General features: G+C 47.1%; 1 protein-coding gene across 1 annotated transcript in view; it reads left to right on the top strand.

The window, feature by feature from the left end:
* Nucleotides 1-11,235: 11,235 nt before the first annotated feature.
* LOC135289310 (3'-5' RNA helicase YTHDC2-like) overlaps nt 11,236-17,294 on the top strand; it is a 29,439-nt gene continuing 23,380 nt past the window's right edge. Inside the window, exons 1-5 of the mRNA XM_064402810.1 lie at nt 11,236-11,431; nt 11,679-11,769; nt 13,216-13,412; nt 15,116-15,312; nt 15,966-16,132. Coding sequence (XP_064258880.1) covers nt 11,251-11,431; nt 11,679-11,769; nt 13,216-13,412; nt 15,116-15,312; nt 15,966-16,132 — 833 coding nt within the window. The 5' untranslated portion in view covers nt 11,236-11,250. The remainder of the gene's footprint in view (nt 11,432-11,678; nt 11,770-13,215; nt 13,413-15,115; nt 15,313-15,965; nt 16,133-17,294) is intronic.

The raw sequence follows: 17,294 nt of genomic DNA, 5'->3' as shown, positions 1-17,294 counted from the left end.
TAAAATTGAGTTTTGGAATTCGGTCGGAGCTAAATTATCCAAATTGGAATGCGCGGGGGAATAGAAAAATAAAAAATTAGTGTTCTGGAGCTTCCAAATTATTACCACGTTAAGAGAAAATTCGAAACTGGGGGAACAACCAACCCCAAGTTCACGTTCGCCCTGTCCCCATGTCCCAGACCCTCTTTCCACCCCGTCTCTGCCCCAAAGCAAGGGGATCCTGAGGGAAACAGCTCGCGCTGGCACCGCGCCAGGTTCATGCCATCCCCCGGGTTTTCCTCAGGGTCCTCCAGACCCCCGCCTCCGGAGTCCTGGCCAGACTTCGGAGGATCCTCTCCCTAACCCTGTTTCCCCTACCCCAAAGTCCCCAGTTATAAAGCCCAAAGTTCGCTTTACAGTCCAGGAGCATGATGGCTCTTATGCGTCTACCCAAAATGGCTCCTATGGAGCACAAAATGGCGACGACCGCATGGCTTTTCCCGCCACGGCGTCGTCTCTTTCCCAGAACCCCTTTCTCCTTCCCGCCAATCCTTTTATCTCCTCCCAGTTCCCACAAAACCCTGCCTCACCTTACGTCAGCCCTTCCCCTGTTGTCCCACCCTTTTCCCTACCCTACTCCCCTCCCATTTCCTCCGCCCCGCCCCCAGGTTACATCACCCAGGCGGAGCCTGTTCCACCTCAGGGCTTCGCCCAAACCCAAGGTGCTGCCCACTTTCCCACGCATTGTTCCTCCCTCCCTTGTTCCGGTTCCCACGCCCCACCTTCCGGTTCCCACGACCTGGCTTCCAGGGGGGCGGGGTTTGAGGACCGGAACACCGGGCCCGCGCATACCATCACTGCGGCCCCGGTCACATACCAGCAGGAGGGACAGGGACAGGCCAAAGCGCAGTGGACCCCATTCCCCCACTCCACCATTAAGGAGTTGTGCAAGGCTCAGAAGGAGTTTTCCCGGGAGAGTGAGTACTTCTGGGGGCTCCTTCGGGCCTCTTTGTTAGAAACTGATGTAGTACCCGCTGATTTGCGGACGCTTTTTTCATGTCTCCTCAACCCCACCGAATTCGGGGTGTGGGAGGAGGCATGGAAAAAGGGAATCAGGGACATCCTCCCAGATTTGTGGGCAGATGCCAATACAAGCACAATCCGTGGTGGTGAAGCAGTGTGTACCAAACATCCCATCGGTACCGGGAATTGGGCCGACGGGGCGGTCCAAGCAAGGGACATCCCCCGTGCTGCGCTCCAGGAGAGTGCCAGGGTGGCAGAGCGGGTTTTCCTTTCATTGAAAACGGCAGCACCTTCACTTACATTTTCTAAAATTGTCCAGGGCAGTGAGGAGCCTTTCATAATCTTTGTCGAGCGTCTCCGCAGGGCTATAGAACAGCAAGTCCACAGTGAGAGCGCTCGACCGAGCATCCTGCTCGAGATGGCTGCCGCCAATGCGAACAACACCTGCAAGGCAGCCATCCTCAGCCTGCCCTTGGACCCGCCTCCCACCATCGAGGCCATGATAGAGGTCTGCCAGAGGAAGGTTCCAGCCATCGCTCGGCCGGACACTGAAGCCAAACCATCGCCCCGCCGAGTGTCCTTTGCCGAACCCATGGACTTCTTTGAAGCGATGTCAGCACAGCCACACCGGACTCCCACCCTACCAAGGCCCCCGCCGCGTGGACAGTGCCATCTCTGCGGCAGCACCGAACATTGGATGCCGGACTGCCCACTCCGAACTCAGTTCTATAAGTTCCGGAGGAAGCAGACGGCATCCCAGGAGGGACTCAACAAAAACTCAAAAAACTAGGACAAAAGCGCAGCCCCTCCCTGCGCGAAGACAGAAATAGGGCGGGTGATTTAACATCTACGAAAGGGGATTTGGGGAGGGGATCCCAATCTACCCACCCTACCGTGACATTAAAATTACCGGACACGACTTCTTACAAAACTCCAGTTCTTCCGTCTCTAACCACCTCCTCTTTGGTTTCGCCCTACAGGTTGCAGTTGGTTGAGTCGGTCAAGATCATGGACTCCCAGTGTCACCTTGCGATGGTTGCGCCTCAGGCACCAGGTACCTGGAGCCGGATCAAGAGTGAGTGTGTTGTTGTTGGGGACACCAAGTACACACCCCCGGAAATCACCATCATTCCGGGTTTGCTGCCACATGCCATTGATTCTTTCGCAGTGGGATTTTATTGCATCTGCCCACCGATCTCACTTAAAAAAAGTCAAATCATAGCTCAGGCCATCCCGGTCGAGTCATTTGAATCATCAGAAATTACACCTCCACCTTCATTTTCGACACCATCCACAACACCACTATTACATGTTAACTGGACTCACGCAGTCGGAAGGGGGAAACCCCGACTAACATGCAATGTAAGCAGGGATGGCCAACTGACCAGAATCGGTGGCATGCTCGACACAGGGGTGGATGTGACGATCATTCCTAGTAAGGAATGGCCGCCACATTGGGAGTTGCAACGCGCGGCTGGACGTGTTCAAGGTGTAGGGGGCATTCAATTGGCCAAACAATCTAAGAGCGTGGTACAAATTACGGGGCCCGATGGGCAATTGGCTTCTGTTCGCCCATTTGTAATGGATTACGCGGAACCCCTGTGGGGGAGAGATGTTTTGGCCCAATGGGGAGCCACAATTGACTTACCCAAGGCTCCTCAGGTTTTTCAGTAGCGGCCACTGAAGAGCGCCGTACCCAAAAATTGACATGGAAATCAAATTCTCCTATATGGGTAGAACAGTGGCCGCTCAATAAACAAAAGTTAAAGGTGCTCACGGAGCTCGTACAGGAGCAGCTGGACAAGGGTAACACCGTGGAGTCCAATTCACCGTGGAACTCCCCCGTCTTTGTGATTAAAAAACCGAACAAAGACAAATGGCGGCTCCTGCACGACCTTCGCCAAATTAATAATGTCATTGAAGATATGGGCGCTCTCCAACCAGGGATGCCGTCCCCAACCATGCTCCCACAAAATTGGAAATTGGCAGTGTTAGATATAAAGGACTGTTTCTTCCAAATTCCTCTACACCCTGACGACGCCCCACGCTTTGCCTTCTCGGTTCCCACCATCAACCGGGAAGCCCCAAGGAAGAGGTATCATTGGTGGGTCCTTCCTCAAGGCATGAAGAACAGCCCGGTGATCTGCCAGTGGTACGTCTCCTCCTTGCTGTCCCCTGTCCGAGAGGCAGCAAAAGATGTCATCATCTTGCATTACATGGATGACATCTTAGTGTGTGCACCTGATGACAGCACACTTACCCACGCACTGTTCATGACAATCAATGCATTGACTTCTGCAGGGTTCGAGCTCCAGGAAGAAAAAATTCAAAGGATGCCACCCTGGAAGTATCTTGGCCTGGAAATCACCAAGCGGACCATTGTTCCACAAAAATTGGCTTTTAACACAAAAATTGAAACCTTGGCCGATGTCCACCAGCTGTGTGGGTCTTTGAATTGGGTAAGACCTTGGCTAGGTATTCCCACGGAAGACCTAGCCCCCCTTTTCAATCTTTTGAAAGGGGGAGAGGAGCTTAGTTCTCCCAGGACCCTTACCCAAGAGGCCGTCACAGCCTTGGAAAAGGTGCAGAACATCCTATCGCAGAGACAGGCACATCGATACAACCCGGACTTGCCTTTCAATTACATCATTCTGGGAAAGCTGCCACACCCGCACGGGTTGATTTTTCAGTGGGAGTCATCCACCAAAACATCCAAGGACCAGGGTTCGAGGGACCCTCTCTTAATTATAGAGCGGGTTTTCCTCAGCCATCATAGGTCCAAGAGGATGACGCGGCCACAAGAGTTGGTAGCTGAGTTGATCCGGAAGGCTCGCCTCCGGATCCGGGAGCTGGCTGGAGTTGACTTCACATGCATTCATGTTCCAATTAATTTGAACTCGGGCCAACTAACCAAGGCCATGTTGGAACATCTACTTCTGGAAAATGAGGCTCTCCAATTTGTTCTGGATTCGTTCACTGGGCAAATTTCAATTCATAAACCAGCCCACAAATTATTCAATTCGGAAATGAATTTCAAACTGTCGTTAAAGACAGTTCAGAGTCGGAAACCTTTGAAAGCTCTGACAGTTTTCACAGACGCATCTGGAGCATCCCACAAGTCTGTGGTGACTTGGCGGGATCCTCAAACTCGGCGGTGAGAGGCAGATATTGAAAAAGTTGAGGGTTCACCTCAAATTGCCGAGCTGGCCGCGGTGGTCAGAGTCTTTGAAAGGTTTTCTCAGCCTTTTAATCTTGTAACCGACTCTGCCTATGTCGCCAGTGTCGTTTCCAGAGCGGAGAGCGCAATTTTCCAGGAGGTTTCCAACATGGACCTGTTCAGTTTGCTCTCAACACTGACAGATCTAGTCTCCCACTGAGAGCAACCCTTCTATGTTATGTATGTGAGGTCACACACTGACCTACCGGGGTTCATCGCGGAGGGCAACCGGTGTGCCGATGCCCTAGCTGCCCCAGTTGAGATGGCCCCGCTCCCAGACGCCTTTCAACAGGCGAAACTCAGCCACCAACGATTCCATCAAAATGCTCCTGGCCTGGTCCGTCAATTCCATCTGACGAGAGACCAGGCGAGAGCAATTGTGGCCACATGCCCACAGTGCCAGGCATTCCAACTGCCAGTAGTGGCTGCCAGCGCCAACCCGCGGGGACTTAAAAGTTGTGAGATCTGGCAGACAGATGTCACCCATATCCCAGAATTCGGCAAGTTCCGGTGTGTGCACGTCTCTGTGGACATCTTTTCTGGGGCCGTCTACGCCTCTGCCCACACAGGGGAGAAGACGGCAGATGTTAAAAAGCATCTGTTACATGCCTTCTCTGTGCTGGGCATCCCCAAGGAGATAAAAACTGATAACGGGCCAGGATATACATCCAGGGAATTCCGGAGCTTCCTGCAGGAGTGGGGTGTAAGCCACAAAACTGGCATCCCTTACTCTCCCACAGGACAAGCGGTGGTTGAGCGGGCCCACCAGAGCATCAAGCGTACACTAGAACATCAAAAAGGTGCTATGAAGGTGGAGTCCCCTCAGATCTGGCTGGCCAGGGCCTTGTTTACAATCAACTTCTTAAACTGTAGCTTTGACTGCCTGAACCCGCCCATCGCAAGGCACTTTAATACCTACGAGGATATGCATCTGAGGGCGAAACCCCCTGTGCTGGTGAAAGACCCAGAAACCTGGAAGGTGGAGGGCCCCTTTGACCTGGTTACGTGGGGTCGTGGATACGCCTGCGTGTCCACCCCCACAGGGTTGAGGTGGGTCCCTAACAAATGGGTGAAGCCCTATCTTCCAGGGAGAGCCCGTAACATCGGCTCTGCAGCACAGGTGGAGGAGGCAGCTTGGAGACGGCGAAGGAAAGAAGTCTGTAGGTCCGGTACCCCCCAGGCTGAACCATCCCCAGCTGAACCTTCCTTATTAACCTGTTTCCTTCCTTTGTTTCAGTTGGACCCCCCTTCATTATGATCCCGCTTCTGTTGATGATCCACCCAGCCGACCCTTGGATCGTTCCCCAACCGAAGGCGAATGTCTGGCGAACCTTGGCTCAAGCGATGGGGCAAGACCACCTGTGCCTGTCAAAGGATTCTGCAGCAGATCCCCTCTCGTCTTGTCTCGTGGGAATTCCATTTGGGTTGGATGATTTTCCCCCTCCCTTACTCCCTAACCTAGAATACCTGTTTCCTGAATTTAATCATGCCGATTCCCTTAATACCCAATACTGGTGGGAAGAATTCATGAAACTTCTCAATTATACCACCGACGAGCCCACGGAATTCAAGCTGCTCGGCTCTGCACGCGCCTCCCTCTGCCTCCATTTCCGCCCTCACCAAGGTGCAGTCCCTGACCGGGTGGTGCACTTTAATAATGAAAGATATCATGTAGAGAACTGGTGCAATTTCACCACCACCGTTTATGTTCCCAATACCTTTTATTTGCAACCCGTACTCCTCCCTAAAGGCGCGTTCCTAATTTGCGGTAACCGAGCGTGGGCTGGAATTCCCCCTCGTCTGTCCGGAGGGTCCTGCACTTTTGGGCGGTTGACGCTGCTTACCCCCAACTATACTCAAATTCTCGATTGGAAAAGGAAAAATGTCACACAGGATTTGGCCAGAGTTAAGAGAGACACCCACAAAATTGACCCAGAGTGTGACGCCGAAATTGTCCATTGGGCCAAACCCAAAAATATTGCGGTTTCGGTATTTTTACCGTGGGTGGCCGCAGCTAAGGCACTGGGGGAATTGGGCAACCTTGAGTGCTGGGTGGCTAAGCAAGCAAATTTAACCTCAACTGCTCTAGCGGACCTCCTAGCAGACGAGGAAACAACGAGACAAGCAACTCTCCAAAACAGGGCAGCGACAGACTTCCTGCTCCTGCTGCATGATCATCATTGCGAAGAGTTCGAGGGTGTCTGCTGTATGAACTTGTCTTCGCGAGCTGAGGACGCCAGACGCACCATCCGCCGAATGTCCGAGGACATGGACAATATTAAACATCAAACCTCGGACTGGTTGGGAAACTTGTTCTCGAAGCTTGGACTCTCGGGTTGGGTGGGCTCAATCGTTCGCGCAATTTTAGTTATCCTATTTCTTTTGTTTTGTTTGACATTTGGGTTCTGTGTTCTCTATAAGTTGCTCTCCCGAATTTTGTTTGCCACAACACCCCACAATAATCATGCCCAAGCATCCCCTGACACTGCCCTCACCTCGGATGAAACCCCAGATAGGGAGGAGAGTGAGGGGCAAACTAGTGGGGCAACCCACTGGTTCCAAAGTGATCAGGAGGATGAATCCCCAGTTTAGAAATGATCCCTGTTTTCATTTTTTAAACAAAAAAGGGGGAGATGTTGTGGTGCGCTTTTATTTGCAGTTGGTTTGACCCATTCCCCCTATTGTTTGTAATGGTTCAGCCTGGAATTCCCCTTCTTCCCCGGTCTGCCCCTCCCCAGCATTAGAGACCTGACAGTCTTTTGTCTCCTCCCTTGTTACCCCGGTAACCCTCTGCCAACCCCTCCCTGAGCTCCTGTCCATCACTCACTGGCCTCTCCTCTCTTTCCAGAAAATTCTTCCCTTGCCAGTGGGTGATTGGATCAGGAAGAAGGGTCCCTCCTCCTTACCATCCCCATTCGCCCAACATTATATCAATCATAAGTTTGTTCCCTCCCTGAGTTTTTCTCATTGGTTCTTGTATTCACCTCCCTCAAGTGTTCCACCCCCTTTATATACTATGTTCCCACTTTCCTCCTGGTCTCTTCCCGGAGGATTCCCTGGAGACAATAAAGACTCTGGACTGTGCCCCCGAGAAGAGTCCCTCTTTTCCTTATCTTTACTTCGTCTACCTGCTGGTCGCCGCTACCTCCTGCCGAGGCGGTTCCCGGACGCCCCTGGCACATCTGGGAAGTGCCCCACCGCTGTCAGCTGCTGTGCCACAGCTCAGCCGGTGCGATCTCCTCCCCAGCTCGGGGGAGTAGAGAGAAGGATTTGAGGACAGCAGCGCAACACCTCTGGGATTTTAAGATCCTCCTAACCTGGAAGCCCCAAAAAATAATTCTAGAAAGCGAGGAATCCGCTGCTCGTGCCAATTCCTCTAATTTCAAACAAACTTGATCCCAAAAGTGGTAATCATTAAATTGATCAGGGGAAACCTCGGGGAATTGAGATGACAGCCATACAATTAACTTTCTAGTTTCTTTTTTCTTTAATTTATCAAAACCTCCACTAAAAAGGATTCTCGTAACTTGATGGTATTGTCTTTTCTGAGTTGCGGAAAAGCGTGCACCCAGATTAAGATGTTAAAGAGGGCAACTCAAATCCACCCAACCTCGGAAAACGCGAAAGGAAAAGCAAAAGGGAGGATTCCCGGCTGAGCCCCACCGCCGGACTATGCCAGCAAGTTCTGGCCAGTAGAAAAAGAGAAAATGACTGGACGAAACCAGTAAAGGTTAAAAAGGTGGGGCGGAAAGAGAAAGGGAGATCGGGGAAAAAATGGACTTACGATTTGCCGGTATCCAAAAGAAAATCCGAGGCAGATGGCTCCTGCGGTGGGATCGACTTCTTGGTGCGCGGAGCTTCTGATCCCGATCCCCGGGGAGCGCCACCCACAAAAAGGGGTCTGCTCAACCCGGGGTAGCTTGACGGCCAAAGAGAACAATAGAAGACCAGCGGGTTGAGCCCGATGGCTCTGGGATCCTCACCCGTGGGGTCCGGCGATGTTCACGGCTGCCTCACGTTGGGCGCCAAATTGCAGCGGCGGTGGCCGGCCTCGAATGTTCGTGTGTCCTGGCTAGCTGCGGCCAGCACCGCCGGCAGCACTGGGGCACTCTCCCGCTCGAGAGCTTCGTGGGGAGAGCGCCTAAGGCTTTCGCCTTGGGACGCGAGGATCCGCAGAGCACAGGGAATGAGAGGCTGCAACCCGCAGGAGGAAAACGACAAGGACCACGACGGCGGTTCAAACTGGGGTGTTTAATCCAAGGGAGTCGCACGTCGAGGACCAAGATTGAGTCCCGGTAAAGCTTTTTAACAGGGAATGAACAACCAATTGGATATGAGATGGGTGGAGTGAACGAACAATAGACAGGGACGGGAATCCAATGGGAAGTAACTGGGGGTGGAGCCCCGGCCCCTGATCCAATCACCGGACGCCCAAGGTAGAAGGTTCTGGATGGAAAGGGGTGGGCACCGAGTGACGGACAGGGAACCAGGGAGGGGTCAGGGAGGATACAACATATGAACTGGGAGGAGAGCAGTATGATGGACGGGGCGATCAAGAGGAGAGCAAGAGGGAGGGAGTCTGGGCAGAACCATTCACAAAATAGGGGTGACAGGAACAAACCAGACCGACATAACATAACACACCCCAACACCCTATACCCTGAACTCGTCCGGCCACGTTTTGCAATTCCCATTGTGATGGCCATTCCCTGGCAGGAATGATCATCGCATCTGCCCCTGTGTCCAGCATTCCATTCACCCTGGTGGTTTGGCCATCCATGCTCACGGTGCATGTCAAACGTGGCTTTCCATGCCTTACCGTCTGCGACCAATTAATGTTGTAAGTTGGTGAAGTGCCATGTGCAGTAGTGAGAACACTGGACATGGAGGGAAGAAGTCATGAGGGCAGATGTTCTTCGGGCAGTGCCACGAGTGACATGGAAACACAAGAGGTTTCAGTTGTGTTTCTGGGGGAAGCCTATGGTGCAAGGGGAGACTCCTCTCTTTCCCTGATGGACTTGAGAGTTGATTATTTGAGGGGTGATGATGGACTCAAAAGTTGATTATCTAAGAGATGGTGATGGGGTGGAAATTTATAATGTCATTTCATGCTGTGGAGGAAAAGGGAGGAGGAGGAGAAATGTATTTGGAGGGTTTTCATTCTTAGTTTTGTGTCTATTCTTTTTTAGATGTTGTAGTTAATAAAATTTGTTTCCTTTATTCCTGAGATGGAGCCTGTTTTGCTCTGTTCCTGATCACATCTCACAGAAGCCACTAGGGAAAGTGTATTTTCATGGGGGCACTTGGCATTGTGCCAGCCTCAAACCATGACAACACTAAAGCACTGTCTCTTGCACATGATATAGCACAGGTTTTTAAACAGTTTCCTACTTAATCGTTTAAAATGCTTGAACAACTCTCCTATAAATATTTTCTTGCTATACCAAATTTAGTTCATCCATCCATGTTCACAGAACAATGCTGGAATATGGGCAGTTCACCTTGGATTCATCCTGCTGTGGATATGGGTACAGTCTGACATGGACTTTCCCTTCCCCTAGATGGCCACAGGCTGTTGAGAACTCACTGGGCCCTGTCAGAACTCTCCCTGGAGCTCCTAATGGCTTCTCTGGGATGTGTTACATCAGCGCACTCCGTGCCTTGTGACACCCATCTGTGCCACTCTGAATTTGGGCATCTGAGCTCATCTCCCCACTCCAGTTAGTGAAGAGTGGCAGAGATCACAAACCTGTTCTGCTGTTCACAAATCTGTTCTGAACAGCTTTTGCCTATTGTTTAGGACTGACTGACCCCATCAGATTGACAGCTGATCCTAAACCTCAACACCCCTGCAGGCTTTTTGAGGGACCCCAGCCCCTTCATGTTTTACAGGGGACCACAGCGCCCATATACCTTAGAAGAGACCTCAATCTCCCCTTACAATCACACCTGACACAGGTGTGACTTCAACCCCCTGTGCAACTTGGGAGAGACTCTAAAAACCCCTTTTAAGTGTGCCTTTTGCTTATCAGGCTGTGCACCCATACTCAACGCACTAACATAATTTCACCAGCTATGTACATAATGCTGCAGGAAGGAAAAGTCTGAAATAATTAGAGAAATTTATTAAAAATAATTTGAAAGCCTTGTAGTTTATGTTGAATATACTTGGGGAATTTTAGCATTCATCCTTGGTATCCTAAAGATCTCAGTTGAACTCACACAGTTCCCCACAAACTCCACAGCACTTGGATGTTTGAATAAGGGGGCTGTGAAGGTGGTGGCCTGAGGTCACATTTGGATTGCCAGACTGTTGAGAAAACTTCCCTATCTGACCATTCCATGACCCATTTGGTTAGGGATGTGATGTTTTCTGTGAATTCTTTGTTCTCTTGAGCAAAGACACCAGTCCACAAGTCAGGGACTTTTATCCTTTTACTACACGGTCACCTAAAATCCAGCAACTAGCCCTTCCAGTACTTCCATACAACTGCAAAAGTGTTGGCTAACAAGCTCTCAACTTCCACAACTAACAACCTGCCAGTCGTCACCACAGACTTTGGTACAGACCAAGGGGTAGAATATGTTAGACATACTTTGCCAAGACATGACAAGAAAGAAGAGAAATAAAGACGGAAAAAGAGAAAGAGAAGGAAAATCTTGATGACTCCAAAAAACATTCAAAACAACAAGGCTGAGGACTGCGATAATGAACGTCATTTCATGAAATCGCATGACACCTGACAGGTATCAGACCTGCTTCTTCAGTCACGGCCGCCTGTGGCACTATTGCGCGACACCGACTGCACGACACACCCGGTAAGGTTCTGCGGGCACAGAGCCACCCCAGCCGCTTCCTTCCGTGTGCCGGCGGCTCCGCCTCCCGCAGCCGCCGCGCCGCTGCCATCTCCGCCGCGGCCGCCCGGCGCTGGGCTCGTGTCACGGCGCCGCGCCGCCCGGCCCCGCTGCTGCGCCGGGGGCAGCGCCTGCGCTCCCCGCGAGTGGCGGAGCCGCCGCTCGCCGCCGGAGCCATGTCGCGGCCCAGGAACGGCCCGCCGCGGCAGCACGGCGCGGGCACGGCGGGCCCGGGCGCTCCCGCCGCGCCGGGCCGCGGCCGAGGCGGCAAAGGTCTGAGGGATATCCGCGTGGACGAGGAGGTGGAGATCGCGGTGAACGTCGCTCTGGAGCGGTTCCGCTATGGCGAGGACAAGGGTGCGTGGGGGAGCCGCGCGGAGCGGGGCGGGCCCGCGGGCTCTCCCCGGCAGGAGCAGCTCGGGCGGCCGCGCTGCCCCGGGCCGAGCCCCGCGGGGGACAGCGCTGGCTCCAGGGCCGCTGTGCAAGGGAAGCGTGGTGGGCTTGGGGACTGACAAACTCCTGGTGCCCAGGTCATACATCAGGGATCCTACTGCCTCCTGAGTTTTTGTGCTCGGGCTTTTATTTTTTTTTATTGTCTTTTCAGAAATGGAATTTCCCTCTTCTTTCACTAGAACCGAAAGAGCATTTGTTCACCGGCTCTGTCATTCTCTTGGACTTATATCGAAGAGTAAAGGGTAAGTTTCACTCTTATTTTTATGTATTATTTTCTCTTTATCGTGCAAACTTAGGGGATTTCGCTGACAGTGTTAAAACTATCTGTGTTTTTGGCCTTCAGTGTCATGGGAAATGGTACTAGAGAAGAAACTTTAAGAAGTAAATATAAAAATAAGTGTGTTTATTTATGTTCTCTGTGGTTTGTTTGATGTCTGAGTGAAAAAACGCATAACGTACTAATTTGAAATGCAGTTTTGAGGACTTCATGTGATAGGAAAGACTTCTCATAAAGATGCTTCCTGGTTTTTTTTCCCTGCACTAGTGTGTTTTCCAGGGTTTTGCATAGAATCTCCAGCGTTGACAGGTAAAGTGCAACTTAGAACAGCATGTCCAAAAGAATGCTTCTGTTGGTAAGCAGAGTAGAGGGTTCAAGTGTTGCTAGCAGGCTGAGGGAGGTCATGGTTCACCTTCACTCAGCACTGATTAGGCTACACCAGGAGTGTTCTGTGTGTCCAGAGCTGGGATCACCAGTAGGACAGAGATCTAGGATGGTGAGAGTTCATTGAAGGACCAATAACCTGGTGAAAGGGCTGGAGAATCTCCTCTTTGCGGAAAGGGTCAGAGTGCTAGGACTTTTCACCCTGCAGAAGACAAGGCTCTGGGGGTTCTCAACAGAGTATGCAAGTACTTGAAATGAGGATGTAAAGAGGTCAGAGTAATTTTTACTAGGGGCTGCTGGGCTGCCCTTGCCAGCACCTGCATACCTGCACCAGTCTTCCACCCTTGCCAGGAACAAGTCACTGGGTTCTTAGTGTGACCTTCTGTTCTTATCCTGAGAAGTTGTTTTGAAAGTGTTCATGTGTCAGTTGTTGCCCAGGCACAAGTTAGTTCTGTTTCAAACACATTTACAACAAGTCTTTGCATTTTGGTGTCAAGAGTTTAGTCTGAGAAGTAGATCAGTGTTATGGTTAAGTGCTGTGGCTCCATTTCTACATAGTAAATCTTTGATAATGAACATCCTGAGATCTGATACGTTCTTCTGGCTTTTGTTAAGGATTGGAGTCCTACTAGCAGGGAGGTTTTTTGTCTATTCTGCTTATTTGTTGATTTTTAACGTCTAAATCTTTCAAGTTAGTCTAAAAGTCAATTTGATGTCCTAACTCTCAGTGTTTGATAAAATGATTGGTAGAGCTGGCTGTATTTTGGGAGACAAATGCAGTGGTAACCGGGGCATAGTTGTGTGATGTCTGCAGTGTCTGTTCTGCACTACCTCTCATGAATAGAAGCTGCTTTTGATGATGACTATTGTGAACATGCCATTATACTACTTAGGACATTATTTGGAGGATTCTTGTTATAACATTAGATTTGAAAATAAGTCACCTTGAAAAAATTATTGCCGAAGATCATTACATGGAGGTAACTAGTTTGTTTTTTCCTGAAATGCCTTTTTTCCTTTCTCCCAGAAAAGGAGCAAATCGATACCTAACTGTAAGGAAAAAGGATGGATCAGAAATAAAACGTGCAGTAATGACTTGTGCCTTAACTCCTGGTACAAAACATGCTGTTTGTACTTTAATTCGAAATTTTCCTGTTACAAATAAAGAACGAACAGAACTTCTGCCGAAGACGGAACAAGGAAATGCATATGCTGTTCAATCTGGTATGTTCAGTCTGTGATATGTTTGTGATATGGACTTATGAATCAACACTAGAAAAAACAACCCACAACCCAACCCCAAAACAAACTTCTCTATTTTCTGTCTCTTCTTCTGTCCTAACTGACACTCATCTTTATAAACAAAACTAATAATTTTCTTGTCTTGTAATTGTTAATACAGACTCTTTTAAAACCTGTGTCATAAGATGCTCAGGCAGTCATGTGACCCACATTGCAATGTCTCCCCTGTATAAGGTTAATTTTGATTCTTTGAGACAATTTCAGCCAGAATTTTTTTTTTAAGTACAGTTGTGAAGTGCGGATTTCTGCAAGTTCCATGGGGTAAGATTAAAAAGACAGGTGTTACCATCACTCCTTGTAAGAATACCTGAAGAGAAAATGAGACTGTCTCTTGTGCCTGGAGGAATTAATGTCCTTGATAAAATATGGAATGCATGTTTTGTTTTGTCATCTAAAATAGATTTGGTCTGTAAGAGCTATTAAGTAAACTTGGGCTATTATGTAAACTTCTTGATTTCTAGAGTATATAAAGTGCTCTGGAAGACAATATCTTCTGATATAAGGTGGGTTTTTTAAGTAATGATTTTAACATGGTTGTTGCCTTAAAGTTATGTTTGTAAAAGTTATGTTGTGTTTCTGTGTACAAAGCTGGGTATAGTGAACAGAGAACATAGCAGTATACCTTGTTTAAATTGATATTTCTGATTCATTTGGTTTGTTCTTTAAGTGCTTCCTTTGCTAGTTTTCTTTCTCAGTTCTTTCATTTTTTATTAGAATTGTTTAGTGAACAGAGGGAACGATAATAAAAGTATCAAAAAGCAATTTCTTAGGGTATAAATTAATGAATAGTGTAGAATTTATTTTCTTTACTTCTCCAGAATGGTCTTTGGCTCTTCTAAAATGTTAGTCTGTGTCTGTCTTGGTAAAACAGTGTTTGGAATTTAATACATGAATCTGTTAATTGCATTAAATAATTGCATTATGCCTATATAATTGCATTAAAATTGCATTGACAGTTTGCTTCTCATTCTTTTGGAAAAAAAATTATTAAGGAATTACAGAGTAGCATTTAACATACTGATGTTGAAGTAGCCTCCTCAGAAGACTGCTTGCTTTCTGATACATCACACTACTGTGTGACTCCAGGGTTTTTAATACATCATGTTTCAGCTGGTACCTGTTAAGCTAAATCTTATGGTTTAGGCTTAGGTTATGTAAGACTGACTGAAAGGAGGTCTTGAAAGACAAGTAATGATGTGAAAGAAGGCATGTGAATCACAGTAAAGTTGTCTTTTTGTTGGAAAACACACTTGTCAGTATGGAATAACTTAAATGTTTAACTCTCTGGTGGATTTTTGTAGGCAAACTCTTGAGATGGGAATGTATAAACAGATACAAAGGCTAAGGGTTTTTTTGTCTGATTTAGTTTCTATTTCCCTTTAAGCTTTTCGTGCTTTTTTTTAACTTAAGCAATGTACTAATTCAGTTGTGTTTAAAATATCTATGAAAGGAAAAAATAATTTGAACTATATTTATTTCAAGCACCATAACAGGATGTGTTACCATGAAAATCACTTTTAAATATGTCAGGAATGCTAATAAAATCTGAAGTGTTCATTTTTAAGTACAATTTTAACCAGTGTTTTAGTGAGCTTCCTTTTTAATTTATTGACTTCTTTTCACAGAAAACAAAGAAGTGAAGACAAGTGGACGACTTAGTGATGGTATCCCCCAGGTTCCTGTGAAAAGAGGGGAATCAGAGCTTGATTCCTTCAGGCAATCACTACCAGTTTTTGAAAAACAGGAAGAAATTGTTAAAATAATAAAGGACCATAAAGTTGTTTTGATTGTAGGAGAGACTGGATCTGGAAAAACTACTCAAGTACGTTTTAATGAAATAAAAAACATAACGGTATTTATACCAAACTGATAGCAAATCTGTAATATTTCTGTAATAAGGATTTTTTTAAATTCTGGTTTTAAAGCTTTCATTTTCCCATGTGGTTCAAGGTCTAGTATTCCAGTTAACTTTTTTGTTTTTGCAATACTAAGCCAGCAGATACATATTTAAAGCATAAATTATTCTGCACAATTATCTGGCAGACATCAGTTTTTCTTTAAAATAATCATAGCATATTGAAGGGAAAGTAGCTACAGTTTTGTATACCCTTTTCGTTCTAAAGCTAGTTCCTAGTATGTGGAGTACTATTGTATTACAGTGAAAGAATGTCTACAGCGTTTTTTACATAGATTTCCCTGAAGCAGGAGAGAGCAGCTTCAACTTTCAGTTGGTTGTTTGGGTTTTTTTGTTGTTGTTATTTTTGTTGTTGTGTTTTGTTTGAAGGAGATGAACTTAATAGATGAAATTAATTTTTGTCGCCTTTTTTGCCACTTCAGGAACATTTGCAATGATAATCCTATTGTGAGTAATTTTGCAGTGTATGGGATACTGAGGTGGATGTAAATTGTTTCATTGTGATAAAAAAGTTATGAGTCTATCAAACTGAAAAGTAAATTTAGACCACTTTGTTACAGATTCCCCAGTTTATTCTTGATGACTGTCACAAAAATGGAACTCCCTGCCGTATATTTTGCACTCAGCCAAGACGTTTGGCAGCGCTTGCTGTGGCTGAAAGAGTGGCAGCAGAAAGAAGAGAAAAGATTGGCCAGACAGTTGGTTATCAGATCCGATTAGAAAGCAGGTACTGATGATATTTCTTAAAGTCAGTTGATCTGGTATTGGTGTTTTGTGTTTTGGTTATTTTAGCTACAGTGTATTTGGGATGCAGCCCAGTAAAATCTCACTGTGTAAAGTATACGTAGGATGTGTTATATTGGGTAATGAATGTTTCAGAGTTGATAAGGGTGGTTTTTCTCCTGTATTATGCAGTATCATGCAGTGATTTGCTCTATAGAACTGAACTGCAGATGATTTCTTTTGATTTCTCCTAGGGAGTGTGTGTGTGGATATCCGTGTCCTCTCTACTTGTGACATTGATAAATCCAAAAGTTCTGCAAGATTTGAAAATAGCTAGGAAGACTGGCATGCTGTGACAAAAGCTAGGTGGGGAGAGTTTGTAGGGCACAGAAAAGGGAAAACAAAATTGCATAGTGAACAATGATGTTGAGCATTAACAATCTACTTTGGGTTAAATTTACTCTGTTTCATCTTTTATGCTTAAAGCAAAAGCAGAAATTCTAGATGACCTGAGGAATTTGCTCCTAAAACAGAGCAGGGATGGATGAAAGTCTGAAAATTGTGTGTAGTTTCTAAAATCTTTGAATTGTGTAAATAGTGGGATTTTCATGAATGGGCAGCAGCTGGGATACAAGTGAGAGGAAGATGGCAAAAGGTATGGCTGGTTATGTTGCTTATATGGATGAAGATAATACATTTCTAATGAAAATGAATGCAGTTGAACAGCAAAGCCAACTTGAAGAATTTTGTTATGCATACCAAAGGTCATCAGGCTAGAAGAAGAGCATCAGAAGATTAGAGGAGCAAGTAAAGATGAATTGCAAGTAAGGTGGATGGTTGTTGTGTGGAAGAATTATGCCGAATGAAGAAAAACAAAGTATAGGTCAGATGGAGGAATTACTGGAAGCAGTGCAGAAGAACCAAAGAGTTCACTTGAGAAAGAGCAAAAGATATGACACTGTTTCCATCTTGGCAAAAAGTGTTGGATGAAAGTGTTTGCAGTAACACAGAAATGTGGTTTTTTTAAGTTTTAGTGTCTATTAAACAGTAGGGGTGATTTCTAGAAGGCGGATGAAAAAGAATGGCAAGATTAAATAAGTAAAGCATTTCCATCTGGTATGTGTTCCATGAATTCAACATGTAAGAGTATTTTTGAAGTGAAAAAA

The sequence above is a fragment of the Passer domesticus genome, chromosome Z (assembly GCF_036417665.1).
Source record: "Passer domesticus isolate bPasDom1 chromosome Z, bPasDom1.hap1, whole genome shotgun sequence".
Lineage (NCBI taxonomy): Eukaryota > Metazoa > Chordata > Aves > Passeriformes > Passeridae > Passer > Passer domesticus.
This window is presented reverse-complemented; position numbering and strand designations above follow the sequence as displayed.